Source organism: Macaca nemestrina, chromosome 10 (genome assembly GCF_043159975.1).
Source record: "Macaca nemestrina isolate mMacNem1 chromosome 10, mMacNem.hap1, whole genome shotgun sequence".
NCBI lineage: Eukaryota > Metazoa > Chordata > Mammalia > Primates > Cercopithecidae > Macaca > Macaca nemestrina.
The window spans coordinates 142462959-142479627 of record NC_092134.1 but is presented as its reverse complement, the minus strand read 5'-3'; the positions used below and the strand labels follow the sequence as shown (position 1 = coordinate 142479627).

General features: G+C 40.5%; 1 protein-coding gene across 23 annotated transcripts in view; it reads left to right on the top strand.

The window, feature by feature from the left end:
- Positions 1 to 16669, top strand: part of LOC105484099 (WNK lysine deficient protein kinase 1) — a 156732-nt gene that overhangs the window by 126640 nt on the left and 13423 nt on the right. For 17 of the 23 annotated variants that reach the window (XM_071070678.1, XM_071070670.1, XM_071070659.1 and 14 more), the window contains 13 exons: positions 193 to 471; positions 1159 to 1256; positions 1379 to 1541; positions 2413 to 2529; positions 2876 to 3049; positions 3567 to 3624; positions 3912 to 4034; positions 4437 to 5872; positions 7007 to 7090; positions 9198 to 9284; positions 10495 to 10555; positions 13932 to 14008; positions 15371 to 16032. In XM_071070678.1, coding sequence (XP_070926779.1) covers positions 193 to 471; positions 1159 to 1256; positions 1379 to 1541; positions 2413 to 2529; positions 2876 to 3049; positions 3567 to 3624; positions 3912 to 4034; positions 4437 to 5872; positions 7007 to 7090; positions 9198 to 9284; positions 10495 to 10555; positions 13932 to 14008; positions 15371 to 16032 — 3419 coding nt within the window. The remainder of the gene's footprint in view (positions 1 to 192; positions 472 to 1158; positions 1257 to 1378; positions 1542 to 2412; positions 2530 to 2875; positions 3050 to 3566; positions 3625 to 3911; positions 4035 to 4436; positions 5873 to 7006; positions 7091 to 9197; positions 9285 to 10494; positions 10556 to 13931; positions 14009 to 15370; positions 16033 to 16669) is intronic. The other 6 variants (XM_071070671.1, XM_071070672.1, XM_071070680.1 and 3 more) reach the window with 2 other exon arrangements.

Here is a 16669-nt window from a genome sequence, read left to right as displayed (position 1 = left end):
TCTCTTCTGTTGGAACCAGTCTACTACTTCATTTCAAGAGTGTGGTCTTTATATGCCCTTTAGATTATTAGAAAGAGATTGGCTACTGTTCTTCTTTGCTGTGTGCTTTTTTTTTTTTTTGCATGTCTTGCTGTTTTGCTAATTTAATGACCCCCAACCTGCTCTAACTCACCTTCCTCATTTCTGTCACAGGGTTTCCCACCTCGACTGCCACCACAGTACCCAGGAGATTCAAATATTGCTCCCTCTTCCAACGTGGCTTCTGTTTGCATCCATTCGACAGTCCTATCCCCTCCCATGCCGACAGAAGTACTGGCTACACCTGGGTACTTTCCCACGGTGGTGCAGCCTTACGTGGAATCAAATCTTTTAGTTCCTATGGGTGGTGTAGGAGGACAGGTTCAAGTGTCCCAGCCAGGAGTGAGTTTAGCACAAGCCCCCACTACATCCTCCCAGCAAGCAGTTTTGGAGGTAAAGAGAATTACTGAATGTTTATATATAAAACATACATAATTGGATAAAAATGATAAAGGAGAAAGAAACAGGCTCCCCTGGTTTAGAACTGATTTGGAGACTATGTCAAACTAACTTCTGCATGACTTTTTCTTACAGCAGAATGAAATGCCAATGTGGGGTCCTTGTTTCCACTGGCTGTTCTGTTGGGAAGTGAGTGTGCCTTGGAGAGGATTAACCCTATTAGCACTTCACTTCTCTAGCTAGCACTTTAGCCATTATTCTTGTCCTTTCACAAACTTTTTCCATTGGCAGTCATAAGAGTATCTTATCCTCCTGTGCTCTCTCAGCAATCATTTTTGCCCTGCTAGGAGAAAGATCTGAATTCATCTTTGTACTTTGCTCTGCCTGCCCTATTGCACACTTCTGGTAAGATGCTGGCTGCATGGCGAGTTGTAGGTTCACACTGCCTAGCAGATATGTTGGCTGACCTCATACCATGCAGTCTAAGAGACTAGCTTTAGAAACTTCCTTTGGAATTTTAAGTCCATTATCTCTAGACGCTAAATATTGAGAATTTACTAGTAAATTTAGTGCTTCTAGGACTTAGTGGGGAGGGATAAGGAAAAAAATAAGTAGATTATTGGGGATAGGGATTGATAAATATACTACTACTGAGATTTGAATTATCTTTTCGATTCACAGAGTACTCAGGGAGTCTCTCAGGTTGCTCCTCCAGAGCCAGTTCCAGTAGCACAGCCACAGCCTACCCAGCCGGCCACTTTGGCTTCCTCTATAGACAGGTATGTAAAACTAGAATTCTCCTTCCTCGACTGGTAGATAAGATGATATGAAACACCAAACTGTCAGACCTTTAAATCTCATATTATAAACTGCACTTTTATTTTCTTTTTAAATTTCAAAGTGCACATTCAGATGTTGCTTCAGGTATGAGTGATGGCAATGAGAACGTCCCATCTTCCAGTGGAAGACATGAAGGAAGAACTACAAAACGGCATTACCGAAAATCTGTAAGGAGTCGTTCTCGACATGAGAAAACTTCACGCCCAAAATTAAGAATTTTAAATGTACGTATTACTGATTTGTGGGTTTCATGTCGTTAAAGGAATGTGACACTGAAAAAGATTTTAGAAGTCATCACATCCAAACCATTCACTTCATGAAATAAAGATAACTATCTATGTGTGATAGATAATTGCTTTTTTTGTTTGTTTTTAGACGGAGTCTTGCTCTGTCACCCAGGCTAGAGTGTAGTGGCGCGATCTCGGCTCACTGCAACCTCTGCCTCCCGGGTTCAGGCGATTCTTCTGCCTCAGTCTCCCAAGTAGCTGGGACTACAGACAGATGCCACCACGCATGGCTAGTTTTTGTATTTTTAGTAGAGACAGGGTTTCACTGTATTGGTCAGGCTAGTTTCGAACTCCTGACCTCAAGTGACTCACCCGCCTTGGCTTCCCCAACCACTGGGATTACAGGGACCCAGCCAGATAATTTATATAGTAGTCTTCTCATTTAATGCCTACAGTCTCTTTGACTTAAATATCACATTTTTAGAAAAATGAAAATGTGGTTCATAAAGCTATGATAGGGCCAGCAGTTAATATCATTTAAATATTTCTTAAGGCTGAGATGAATTGATGAATGTATAGGATCTTATAATTAGCCAAATGATATTCTTACATCCATATTTCTGTGATAAAGCACTACTTACCGTTTAGAAAAAGAATAGAGAGTTTTAGTAAGTAGCTCAAAGGCTAATGTCTTCTCAGATTTTTTTTGCTACCAGTTTAAGAGACAAAGTACTATTGCTCCAAGGAACAGTGATAACACTATGCTTCCTTAGACATAAAGTCAAGTGCCAATCTGCATTGCTTTTCTGAAATTCAGTAATAAAGCTGAATGTGGTCTTTGGAGATGATGTACCTTTTTTCTTTTTAGGTTTCAAATAAAGGAGACCGAGTGGTAGAATGTCAATTAGAGACTCATAATAGGAAAATGGTTACATTCAAATTTGACCTAGATGGTGACAACCCTGAGGAGATAGCAACAATTATGGTATGTCTGCATTTGGAGTTCTAAGTTTTTCCTTAGTACTTGATCTTAATAGCCATTGCTCTAGGCAAATATGCCATATTTTGTAATCCATGTTTATTTAAAGTTATGCATTTACTTCAGTGTGAGTAAAACTAGCACACCCAACCTGTGATTTAGTGATGTTTTTGTCTAGGCTATGGCTAACTAGATATTGAAGTTCTTACAAAGAGAAGAGCTAACTTGAGTACAAAATAAATAAAAATATAGGTAAGTATGCAGATAGGACAGAAGTCATAAAACTGATAGTTGAATGACATAAAGTTTAAGAAATGATGCTAATTAGACTGACATCATGTTTCTTTTACAGGTGAACAATGACTTTATTCTAGCAATAGAGAGAGAGTCATTTGTGGATCAAGTACGAGAAATTATTGAAAAAGCTGATGAAATGCTCAGTGAGGATGTTAGTGTGGAACCAGAGGGTGACCAGGGATTGGAGAGTCTACAGGGAAAGGATGACTATGGCTTTTCAGGTTCTCAGGTAGGTTCACCACTCCCATAGTGAAACTTTGTTGATTTAAAATATTTTCATAGGCCGGGCGCGGTGGCTCAAGCCTGTAATCCCAGCACTTTGGGAGGCCGAGACGGGCGGATCACGAGGTCAGGAGATCGAGACCATCCTGGCTAACACAATGAAACCCCGTCTCTACTAAAAATACAAAAAAAATTAGCCGGGCGAGGTGGCGGGCGCCTGTAGTCCCAGCTACTGGGGAGGCTGAGGCAGGAGAATGGCGTAAACCCGGGAGGCGGAGCTTGCAGTGAGCCGAAATAGCGCCACTGCACTCCAGCCTGGGCGACAGAGCGAGACTCCGTCTCAAAAAAAAAAAAAAAAAAATATTTTCATAGTTCTAAATTTGCTATGCAAAATGTCCAGTGATATCACCTGACACCTATGACCAACAACAAACTTTTATGTTCTCTTCGCATGTGGCAGTTTGCTTTGCCTAGTCATTGAGATTGCGTTTGAGAATGTATTTAATCACTTTTGTTTGTTGTAGAAATTGGAAGGAGAGTTCAAACAACCAATTCCTGTGTCTTCCATGCCACAGCAAATAGGTGAATTTATTTTCTTTCCTTGTTTTTACCTTTGACTTAAGAAGCCATTAGCTGGAAATGGTGGCGGGCATCTGTAGTCCCAGCTAATCGGGAGGCTGAGGCCTGAGAATCACTTGAACCCAGGAGGCGGAGGTTGCAGTGAGCTGAGATCGCGCCACTGCACTCCAGCCTGGGTGACAGAGTGAGACTGTGTGTCCAAAAAAAAAAAAAGCAATTGTGTGTGCCAATAATGAAGTCTAACAATACTTACAATAATAAGTTGCATGCGTTTGTTGGTTTTTGACCAGGCATTCCTACCAGTTCTTTAACTCAAGTTGTTCATTCTGCTGGAAGACGGTTTATAGTGAGTCCTGTGCCAGAAAGTCGATTACGAGAATCAAAACTTTTCACCAGTGAAATAACAGATACAGGTAAGGGATTGATTCTGCCACATTGTTATGTAAATTCTACAGTGCCTCTGCTATGTTGAAAGCTTAATCATAAAGCAGTAATTTATGATGACACAGATAATAAAAAAGAATAGAAAACTGAAGTTATAACCAACAGATAAACATATGAGAGAGGGAAATAGATGTAGAATAGAGAGGATTACAGAAAAAGCCAAGAAGCACGGCCATACCTAGATATAGCCTGTATAATAGATATTGTAGTATGTGTTTATTTCTGCACTTAGTACTATTGTCTGTGTTTTAAGATTACTCCTTATTTTTTTATCAAAAACATTTATAGGAGCTGATTTAGGCTAGTGGACAATCTTTTGAATCCATCCTTTTAACATGGGCTGATTCTTATTTTTTTGTATTCCTTTCCAGTTGCTGCCTCTACATCTCAGAGCCCTGGAATGAACTTGTCTCACTCTGCATCATCCCTTAGTCTACAACAGGCCTTTTCTGAACTTAGACATGCCCAAATGACAGAAGGACCCAATACAGCACCTCCAAACTTTAGTCATATAGCACCAACATTTCCAGTAGTACCTCCTTTCTTAAGTAGCATTGCTGGAGTCCCAACCACAGCAGCAGCCACAGTACCAGTCCCTGCAACAAGCAGCCCTCCTAATGACATGTCCACATCAGTAATTCAGTCTGAGGTTACGGTGCCCACTGAAGAGGGGATTGCTGGAGTTGCCACCAGCACGGGTGTGGCAACTGCAGGTGGTCTCCACATACCACCTGTGTCTGAATCACCAGTACTTTCCAGTGTAGTTTCAAGTACCACAATACCTGCAGTTGTCTCAATATCTACTACTTCCCCATCACTTCAAGTCCCCACATCCACATCGGAGAACATTGTTTCTAGTACAGCACTGTATCCTTCAGTAACAGTTTCAGCAACTTCAGCTTCCGCAGGGGGCAGCACTGTGACCCCAGGTCCTAAGCCTCCAGCCGTCGTGTCTCCGCAGGCAGCAGGCAGCACTACTGTGGGAGTCGCATTGACGTCAGTTTCCGCCACCACTTCACTGCCAAGCACAGCTTCACAGCTGTCCATTCAGCTTAGCAGCAGTACTTCTGCTCCTACTTTAGCTGAGACCGTTGTAGTTAGTGCACACTCACTAGATAAGACATCTCACAGCATTACAACTGGATTGGCTTTGTCGCTCTCTGCGCCATCTTCCTCTTCCTCTCCTGGAGCGGGAGTGTCTAGTTCTATTTCTCAGCCTGGTGGGCTGCATCCTTTGGTCATTCCATCAGTGATAGCTTCTACTCCTATTCTTCCCCAAGCAGCAGGACCTACTTCTACACCTTTATTACCCCAAGTACCTAGTATCCCACCCTTGGTACAGCCTGTTGCCAATGTGCCTGCTGTACAGCAGACACTAATTCATAGTCAGCCTCAACCAGCTTTGCTTCCCAACCAGCCCCATACTCATTGTCCTGAAATAGATTCTGATACACAACCCAAAGCTCCTGGGATCGATGACATAAAGACTCTAGAAGAAAAGCTGCGGTCTCTCTTCAGTGAACACAGCTCATCTGGAGCTCAGCATGCCCCTGTGTCACTGGAGACCTCACTAGTCGTAGAGAGCACTGTCACACCAGGCATCCCAACCACTGCTGTTGCACCAAGCAAACTCCTGACTTCTACCACAAGTACTTGCTTACCACCAACCAATTTGCCACTAGGAACAGTTGCTTTGCCAGTTACACCAGTGGTCACACCTGGGCAAGTTTCTACCCCAGTCAGCACTGCTGCATCAGGAGTGAAACCTGGAACTGCTCCCTCAAAACCACCTTTAACTAAGCCTCCGGTAAAATTATTGGGATAAAATAATTAGATAAATATGATCAGTTTTTTTTCTCCCTATTAAGTACATTTTTCAATTCAGCCTTGCAAGTTAGAAACATAGTTATAAAGTTACCTGGCTTATAGTATTTATTAAACAAATTGACAGCAGTTTGAGGGTATATCTACAATGAATATAAGATTTTTTTTCAAGTGTGGCAGGATTTGGGGGTTAATTATGCTGCACAGTTTTCCATGAATGTATAATTATCAGGTAAAATACAAGTATTTCATCTGAATTGGTACAAAGTGAAGAAGTCTGTATCCCAAAAGGGAGCTAAATGTATCTGTCAGCAAAATGTATGCAAATAACAGCAGTTCATAATCTTTGTTTCAGTGAGAATGAAGCAAATTTTTGACTTCGTTGTAGATTCCATAGTTGAACAATCTGGGGGTTATAAAAAATTGGAAGTTAGCAAGGAAATACAGAGGAGGAAGAAATAATCTAATCCTAGGACTGAAGTAACTGGAATTTATTATCTAATTATGCTGTGGTGGATTTCCTCTTGTTCTGCCACCTTCTCCAAATAACAAGGCTGTGTTATATCTACTGTATTGTATGCTTCAGCCTCTTTCTGCATTGCCATTGATGTGAGGTTCTTTTTATAGTAGGATAATGCAGAATCTTCACTCAGATAAAATAGAAATTCTTGATAATACTATTAGATTTCTGATGCCTTTTGTTATCAGGCCTACCTGTTGGTTATTTCTTAACCAGCTACTGTTTTCTTTTCTCGGAAAATCTTGTTTTACGTGGCAAAAGCCTGATACATACTGTACCAAATAAGTAGCTCAAGAATATCTGGATACTGCCACTTATGTACATACAGCCTTTGTTCTGTTCTCCCGAGGGAACGACTTTTTACTGTATTTTACAATTCATTTTATAGGTATATTGTAGTAACCCCTATAAGAATATCACTGGTCATCACACCTTTTTTTAAGACAGATACCAGAGTGTAACCTTGGTGATAAACATGTCTTAACTAGATACATTTTATTCTTATATTTGTGCATTCAAATTAGTTGATTTGCTCTTCAGTATGCAGTCTTTATATTTAATGTCTCATGGACTTGAATTTCCCTTTGTTGTCTGTAGGTGCTGCCAGTGGGTACTGAACTTCCAGCAGGTGCTCTACCCAGCGAGCAGCTGCCACCTTTTCCAGGACCTTCTCTAACCCAGGTGCCTCAGGACTTGACCAGTTTCTTCCTGCGCCCTACTTTCTTTGACAAAGCTTGCTGAAGTTATCCACTGTGGTCTTGGCTTTTGTCTATTTGGCTTTGATTTAGTAACACCTTTCTTTTAAAACATTGTAACCAATGACCCAGGTCCTACTTAAAGTAAGAAACTTCATAGCTCTTCTGTTTGTCATGTTTCCGGTTATCTGAAAACACTTGATACTAATTTTTTTTGTATCTTATGAAGGAAGAAAACAGCAAAGCCAACATTTTGCCAGACCTATATAGCTCCCTTTGTCATTCATACTTCTGTAGAATAGCAAAATTGCATATAAAATCAAAATTAACTTTGAGAGTGCCTTAGAAAGAAGCAGCACAGTGGCAACTGATAAACTTTTTCTGTGAGTCCAGAGCAACCAGTTTTTTCTTGAATGTTTATCATTTCTTTCACTAGCCACCTAATGAAGTAATTAGCTTACATATAGGTAGGTATAGGAGTGATATTTCATGAAAACTGTGTGTGCTGTATCTTTTAAAATAAAAGCCACCCAGCTCACTGAGGTGCTAACATGAGATTACTCATGGAGGAACTGAGACCAGCCACATGAACTTGAGATTCCCATCTCACAGTCAGTTCTGCTCACTGAGTGCAGTGGTGGACAGAATTACGTGTAATATTTATTATTTCCCTTTCTCACCCCAGCCTACCACCAACACATTTAGTTGAATTTCCATAAGAAAAGTACTAATTGTGAATCTGTTGTGACCAGGAAAAAGCTTCTGACATGAGACAAGCCAGTAAACTTTTAAACTAAATTAGGAACTTATTTTTGAATCATATATAAGAAATAAGAAAAACGTGATACACTGCTTACTTGAGAGGCTGAGTTGGAATTTATCCCTATTTCTTTGGTCCCAATATACAGGGGAACAGTATTTAAGGAACTTGCCACAATAAAGTAAAAACTCCAACAGAGAAAGCACTCCATCAGCCACCAGATTTGGGGGAAAGTGCATTGTGAAAGTCTGTAAATCAGGAGTTTAGTTTTAAACTTATTTTCTCATTTAAAAACATGTATTCAGATTTCTAAGGGAGCATAAAGTGTGATGAGAAATAGCAAGTGAGGCCGGGCGCGGTGGCTCACGCCTGTAATCCCAGCACTTTGGGAGGCCGAGGCGGGCGGATCACAAGGTCAGGAGATCGAGACCACGGTGAAACCCCGTCTCTACTAAAAATACAAAAAATTAGCCGGGCGCGGTTGTGGGCGCCTGTAGTCCCAGCTACTCGGGAGGCTGAGGCAGGAGAATGGCGTGAACCCGGGAGGCGGAGCTTGCAGTGAGCCGAGATCGCGCCACTGCACTCCAGCCTGGGCTGGGCGACAGAGCGAGACTCCGTCTCAAAAAAAAAAAAGAGAAATAGCAAGTGAGACATGTGGAGGGGTCCTAGATACAGGGAAAGGCATCAGTGAAGGCTATGCAAGAATAGATTGATAGAAGCCAAGACGGATGGAGGATTAGACTGTGGAAGGGTAGAAGGAAGCTGTGTGCTTGGGGTGGACAGAATGGTTAACAGGATGGAATACCCAGATCTCCTTGCCACCATCTGTAGGGAAGAAGTATACACGTAAGACCTGAAGAAGAGAATAATATCCTGTGATAGTGACAGAATATGTTAATGCCATCTTTTATTCATAGGGACAACTTCTCAGAAAGATGTATAAAACTGAGAAAGAAAAGAGGGAATATGAGATACAGTGACTCTACCAGTAGATCTTTGTACATTTTTCACAATATATTTTAAAGATCGCACAAATAAACAACTCTTTCTACCATTTTGAGTAACATCAAACATAGAATGTAATAAGACTTCTCTTAAACTGCAAAAATATGAACTACTCTAAGCCTTGAGAGTCTGACATACAATCTTGAGAAACCAGCAAAATAATCAAAGCAGTAGACTAAATTTGAGTATAGTTTTATATGTTCTGTAAAGACACATGTTATGTTGTGCCAATATGAAGCATAAAACAGTGTGTCCTATCTAAATTGGCTCTATATCGTGACTCTGAAGGTGCCAAGGAAGTGTATTTACTCTGATTGTTTTCATTCAGTCCCAGCAACCTCTAGAGGATCTTGATGCTCAATTGAGAAGAACACTTAGTCCAGAGATTATTACAACTGTGACTTCTGCAGTTGGTGTAAGTTTTGAAAATCTTGATAAAATCTCCTCATAACCTTAATATATTCTATGCCTGGGACACAAACTGTAACCTAAACCATTATTAATACGTTTAACATGTATTCAGAGTCCCTACTTATTCTAGCCAAAAGAAATGAGACTGGTTAATGAAAGATTAATGCTGACTCAGGAGTATCACTGTGGAAAAGACTGTATTTGAAAGGTGCTTTTCTAGTTGTACGTCTGGTTAGATTGTGCCACAGATCAATTCTATGGATTTTGTATTTTTGTTGTAGAGGAGGCTAAATTTTGTCAGATTAAAATAATGTTTTGGGCCAGGCACAGTGGCTCACGCCTGTAATCCCAGCACTTTGGGAGGCCGAGGCGGGCGGATCACTAGGTCAGGAGATCGAGACCATCCTGGCTAACACGGTGAAACCCCATCTCTACTAAAAATACAAAAAATTAGCCAGATGTGGTGGTGCACACCTGTAGTCCCAGCTACTCAGGAGGCTGCGGCAGGAGAATAGCGTAAAACCCAGGAGGCGAACTTGCAGTGAGCCGAGATCGCACCACTGCACTCCAGCCTGGGCGACAGAGACTCCATCTCAAAAATAATAATAATAATGTTTTGATTGAAACTGTTTTTCTGTGACTATCCAAGTTATACCCTTAAGCATCCTATGAGAAAATGAAGAAAGCAATCAAGAATTAAGAGTAGAAATTCCTTCTTTTAAAATGTGCCTTTTGTTTTTTTTTTGGAGACAGAGTCTTGCACCGTTGCCCAGGCTGTAGTGCACGATCTCAGCTCACTGCAACCACCGCCTCCCAGGTTCAAGTGATTCTTCTACCTTAGCCTTCCGTGTAGCTGGGATTACAGGTGCCCGCCACCACACCCAGCTAATTTTTGTATTTTTATTAGAGACGGGATTTCTCCATATTGGCCAGGCTGGTCTCGAACTCCTGACCTCAAATGATCTGCCCATGTTGGCCTCCCGAAATGCTGGGATTACAGGTGTGAGCCACCATGCCCGGCCCCGACAGATGCCTTTCTTTACATCAGACTTTTAGACTTTAAAAGAAAAAGGAAAGAAAAGAAAATGTTCTCAGACATAAGTGTTTCATCACATATACTTTCTGCCCTTTTACAAAGACCATAGGAAAGGCAACAAGGCCAAAGTCTGAGTGACTGAAGCTAAAGATTTGTGGTGTCTGTGTATGTTTTGCAGCCTGTGTCCGTGGTGGCTCCAGCAGCAGTTACAGAAGCAGGAGCACAGCCTCAGAAGGATGGTGAGAAACATCCTTCTTCTTTTTATATTACTAATTTCAGTCCTACCTGCAGTTGATTCAGGAGGTTTACTGTTTCAAAGACACATTTCCATGTATTTGATAACTGAGGAGCATTGGTAGTAATATCTGAAGCTTGAAAATTAATATATCTATTCTGTTGTTATTTGGCAGAGGGAAGGTTATACAGGAGGTAATGATAAGACCCTTCATTATTAGCTAGGCCAGATCCTTGCTATTAGAGATTAGGAAATTAAAGCATACTGTATTTAGAAAAGTTAATTTACTGATAACCTCTTAGCTTTTGTGACACTGGATATATAGGGATAGAAGCTTGAATAGTCTGGACATATATTTGTATGGAAATACAAATGTAAGATTTCAGTTAGTCAATTTAAATATTTTTATCTTCAAGGCAGTTATATTCTCAGTTGGCTCTCATTTTAAAAGAAGTCATGTGCAAATCATTAGAACAGTCTAGAAATGATAATGTAGATTATCAAATGTATACAATGAAAATAATAAATTAAAAGTTTGCTACCAATAAAAAGAGAATGTAGAATATGAAAAAGGTAGCTTTTCAAATCATTGAAAGATGGATTTTTTTTTTTTTTTTTTTTTTTTGAGTTGGAGTTTTGCTCTTGTTGCCTAGGCTGGAGTCCAGTGGCATGATCACAGCTCACTGCAACCTCCACCTCCCATGTTTAAGCGATTTTCTTGCCTCAGCCTCCCAAGTATCTGGGATTATAGGCATGCATCACCATACCTCGTTAATTTTGTATTTTTAGTAGAGATAGGGTTTCTCCATCTTGGTCAGGCTGGTCACCAGCCTCAGGTGATCCACCTGCCTTGGCCTCCCAAAGTGCTGGGATTATAGGCGTGAGCCACCATGCCTGGCTGAAAGATGGAATATTTTTATAAGTGGTTTAGAACAACTCGAAAGCCATCTTGAAAAAAGCAAAGGTGGATCACTAGCCTAGACATAAGTAAAGTCCAAGTGGACCAAAGATGAAATATTGTATCATAAAATAGTATTATATGAAATCATAAGGGGATTTTTTTCAACTGTCTAGAACAGGGTTGACAAACTTTTTTTCTGCAAAGGGCGAGACAGTACAAATTTTAGGCTTTCTAGACCATATAGTCTCTTGCAACTTACTCAGATCTCAAAAGTAGCAGTGGACAATACATAAATAAATAAGTTTGTGTTTCAATAAAATTTATCTACAAAAACAGGCAGTAGGCTGAATTTGGTCCGTGGATCAGTTTGGAGTTCTCAGATACGTTTAATAGAGGTGTTAAGTTCAATGTCTAATCCAGAAGCAAGTAGTAATAGATATAAAATTTTCTTCATGGAAGAAAAGTGCCATTGATTGCAAAGATAAATGAAAACCTGGGGAAATATATATATTTGTGGGAGGGGGAGGGGTATGTGTAGTCATATCACAAAAAGAATTCGTTTTGCTAATATAGAGTTCCTAAAATTCAACGTGAACCAAAAAACATTCAGAAGATACAGAAAAGGAAACTTAGACGTGAAAGTATTTAACATCCGTAATGATAGAAATACAAAGTAAGGCTACAGCTGATAGCAGTTCCCACCTCTCATTGGTAAATTCAGGGGTTTAATAGCCACAAGTGACTTGGTACAGCCTCTGTGGGGATCAATTTATAATAGTGATGTCTACTGCAGTCTTAAATGGAAATAATTCAGCACTTTCATTACGGTGTATTTATTGTACAGATCTATAAGAAAATATTTATTTTTAAAATAGCAAGAAATTCTGGGCCGAGCATAGTGGCTCACGCCTGTAATCCCAGCACTTTGGGAGGCCAAAGCAGGTGGATTGCTTGAGCTCAGGATTTTGAGACCAGCTTGGGCAACATAGTGAGACCCCCATCTCTGCAAGAAATTTTTAAAATTAGCTGGATGTGGTGCTATGCACCTGTTGTTCTAGCTTCCCAGGAGGCTGAGGAGGAAGGATCACCTGAGCCTGGGAGGTCGAGACTGTGGTGAGCTGTGATGGCGTCACTGTACTGTAGCCTGGGGGACAGAGTGAGACCCTGTCTCAGGGAAAAAAGAAAAGAAATTCTGAATAATTTAAATGCCCATCAGTAGAAGCCTGATTAAATGTGAAATATATATATGATATATACATAGGGTATGACACTATGCAATCATTAAAAAGAATGAGGCATTGATATGGAATGATCTCAAAGATATAGAATTACATGAAAACATCAAAATTGCTCAATGTTCTACTAGCTATATAAAATAAATATATATCTAGAAAGAAACTGAAAGCATTGTTCCCCAGAAAGGTTTTAAAATTGCCCAAAACTACTTATCAATAATTCTGAGGGCTAGGTGCAGTGGCTCATGCCTGTAATCCCAGCACTTTGGGAGGCTGAGGTGGGCAGATCATGAAGTCAGGAGATCGAGACCATCCTGGCTAACACGGTGAAACCCCATCTCTACTAAAAATACAAAAAAATTAGCCAGGCGTGGTAGCGGGCGCCTGTAGTCCCAGCTACTGGGAGGCTGAGGCAGGAGAATGGCGTGAACCCGGGAGGTGCAGCAGCGTACAGTGAGCTGAGATCGCACCACTGCACACCAGCCTGGGCGAGAGAGCAAGACTCCGTCTCAAATAATAATAATAATAATTCTGAGAACTGTACTATCCTATTCTAGAATTTGCCTGTGTTACATTGAGAAAATAAAATTAGCTGGTTTTCATTTAAAAATGGGTCTTGGCTGGACATGGTGAGTCACACCTATAATCCCAGCACTTTGGGAGGCTGAGGCAGGCATATTACCTGAGGTCAGGAGTTCGAGACCAGCCTGAGCAACATGGTGTAACCCCATCTCTACTAAAAATACAAAAATTAGCCGGGTGTGGTGGTGCACACCTGTAATCCCAGCTACTCGGGAGGCTGAGGCAGGAGGATCACTTGAACCCAGTAGGTGGAGGTTGCAGTGAGCTGAGATCGTACCACTCTACTCCAGCCTGGGCAACAGAGCGAAACTCCATCTCGATAAAATAAAATAAAGATGGGTCCTTAACGTCCTCAGTAACATCTCATCCTTCATTTCACTTATATCTCTGAATTAAAGAATGAGTAGTGAGTTTTTAATGCCTGTTAACCTTTGTTTTTATAGTATGTATTAATGTTATAGTTGGTATCTAGTAGTAGAGCAAACAATAACTATTTTCCCCTGTTGGACAAAGCCTCATGGAGGGAGGAGATAAGGAGGTTCTCTTTGCCTCTAACAGCTTTCCTCGTGTGTAGTTTGGTTTTGCTGTATTTCTAGCCAAAGGGAAAATAAGTTAACTGGAAAGAGACACTTATATTTTCCTCATCCATGTATGTGTTTCAGTTTCTCAAGTCACAGAAAAAGGCCCTGTCCTAGCAACTAGTTCAGGAGCTGGTGTTTTTAAGATGGGACGATTTCAGGTAAGACAGTCACTTTGCGTTGCCTTGATTCCTTCCTTTGGAGGAGTTGTCTATATAATAAAATTACTGCCTACCTATTTGGGACATAATTGCCAGTCTAGTGATTTCTATTACATAGTACTTTATAGCTCTTTTTAGCATTTTCCTAATAAAAGTAATATATACTAAAGAAAATATAGATTACTTAGAACAGTAAAAACACGGTAGATAGTCGTACTATCTATCCACCCACCTCCCAAGATTACTTTTTGGGGTGTATTTCCTTCCACTCCTTGTACAAGTGTGTATTTAAAATTGAGTACCATTTCTCCTGTTCCAAATGTTACAGCTTTTTTCCCCATTCAGTAATTGGTTTACCTAACCAGTCTCCATCATCATCTCTAATTTTTCCAACATAGTAAGTAACAGCAAACATCTGTGTATAAAAATGTTTTCCACATTTAAAATAACTGTCATAAGGTTAATTCTTTAAATTAAAACACATGATACCATATCACTTTATTTTACTAACTGTCCAAGATGTGAGCATTTTCTGGCTGGGAAAAGTAAGTGATGTCTTTCTCATTTGTGAACGTCCTGAACGTTTATAGGTGGGCTGAGTTTGTATCTGTAAATACATGGACAAACCAGAGCAAGGATCTGGCTCCTCTTTTTAGTCACCAGTTAGTTGTGTTGATTCTTAAGGATTAACAGGCATTTAACATTTACCTTGTAGTTTTTCTTATTCACAGGCAACCCTGAAAATTCTACGTCTTGTTCATTTATTTTATTTATTTATTTATTTATTTTCTTTTTTGAGATGGCGTCTCACTCTGTCACCCAGGCCACTGCAGCCTCCGCCTCCCGGGTTTAAGTGATTCTCCTGCCTCAGCCTCCCAAGTAACTGGGATTAGGGGCACACGCTACCATGCCTGGCTAATTTTTGTATTTTTAGTAGAGACGGGGTTTCACCACGTTGGCCAGGCTGGTCTGAAACTCCTGACCTCAAGTGATCCGCCTGCCTCAGCCTCCCAAAGTGTTGGGATTATAGGCGTGAGCCACTATGCCTGGCCCTGACCTTTTGTTATTTATATGTTGACTAAGACATAAATCTGAATTCTGTGTATGACATCGAATACGAAAGTAAATTATTTACTTTGTAAGCATAGCCACACAGAATCTGCATCTCTGTACACATGTGTTCTCTGTGATGGTATTCAATTTTTCTTCATAGTCAAAGATGGAGGCACTATGTAAAGAGATAATCAGCCTACTCGTTGACAGGGAAATACAGTGACTTTATTTTTCCTTTTTTAAATTGTCTGTGATAGAAATTGGATATTGAGAACTTCAGTTTTTAATCTTTGTTCTTTTTTTCATCAGGTTTCAGTTGCAGCAGATGATACCCAGAAAGAGGGTAAAAGTAAGTCAGAAGATGCAAAGTCTGTTCATTTTGAATCCAGCACTTCAGAGTCCTCGGTGTTGTCAAGTAGTAGTCCAGAGAGTACCTTGGTGAAACCAGAGCCGAATGGGATAACCATCCCTGGTATCTCTTCAGATGTGCCAGAGAGTGCCCACAAAACTACTGCCTCAGAGGCAAAGTCAGACACTGGGCAGCCTACCAAGGTTGGACGTTTTCAGGTGACAACTACAGCAAACAAAGTGGGTCGTTTCTCTGTATCGAAAACTGAGGACAAGATCACTGACACAAAGAAAGAAGGACCAGTGGCATCTCCTCCTTTTATGGATTTGGAACAAGCTGTTCTTCCTGCTGTGATACCAAAGAAAGAAAAGCCTGAACTGTCAGAGCCTTCACATCTAAATGGGCCATCTTCTGACCTGGAGGCCGCCTTTTTAAGTAGGGATGTGGATGATGGTTCAGGTAGTCCACACTCCCCTCATCAACTGAGCTCAAAGAGCCTTCCTATCCAGAATCTAAGTCAAAGCCTTAGTAATTCATTTAACTCCTCTTACATGAGTAGTGACAATGAGTCAGATATCGAAGATGAAGACTTAAAGTTAGAGCTGCGACGACTACGAGATAAGTAAGTATATTTTTTTCTTGTGAAAGAATGTCAGATAAGGTTTTAAGTCCTAGATCCTAGAGCCAAGATTAATAATGTTTGCCACAATATGCTAATGTCTCATTTCTTTTTTTAAAGAGACAGTGAGTGCCACAGAAGCCGCCGCCACCACACACACACACACACACACACACACACACACACACACACACACACACACACACACACACACACACACACACACACACACACACACGATTCCCAACCTCTGGCTCAGAGGCACAGGCAGCTTCTCTTGTACTTATACAATACAGACCCATAGCATTTCTAGTTCTAGAACTTCTTCACTGTTAATATATTATTACTGTGTTATTGTGACTGTATTGTTATTGTATTATTATTTGTATTAATAGCATATTTTATCACTGTTAACTGCTCTTTATTAGTTCACTAAATGAATCTGGTAATGGCACTTGGATGTATGATTATGTTGGCAGGTTTTGTTTGGCAAATTGGATCAGAGTAGCAAATTCAGCTATTGTGTGCATGGCCTCAAAAGTCAGGAAGTGTTTTCCTCCTAATACATTATCAACCATTTGTTGTTGGCTAGGAGCTTGTAATATGGCTTGGGTAATGCAGGCCAGCAAGGTGAGTTGAC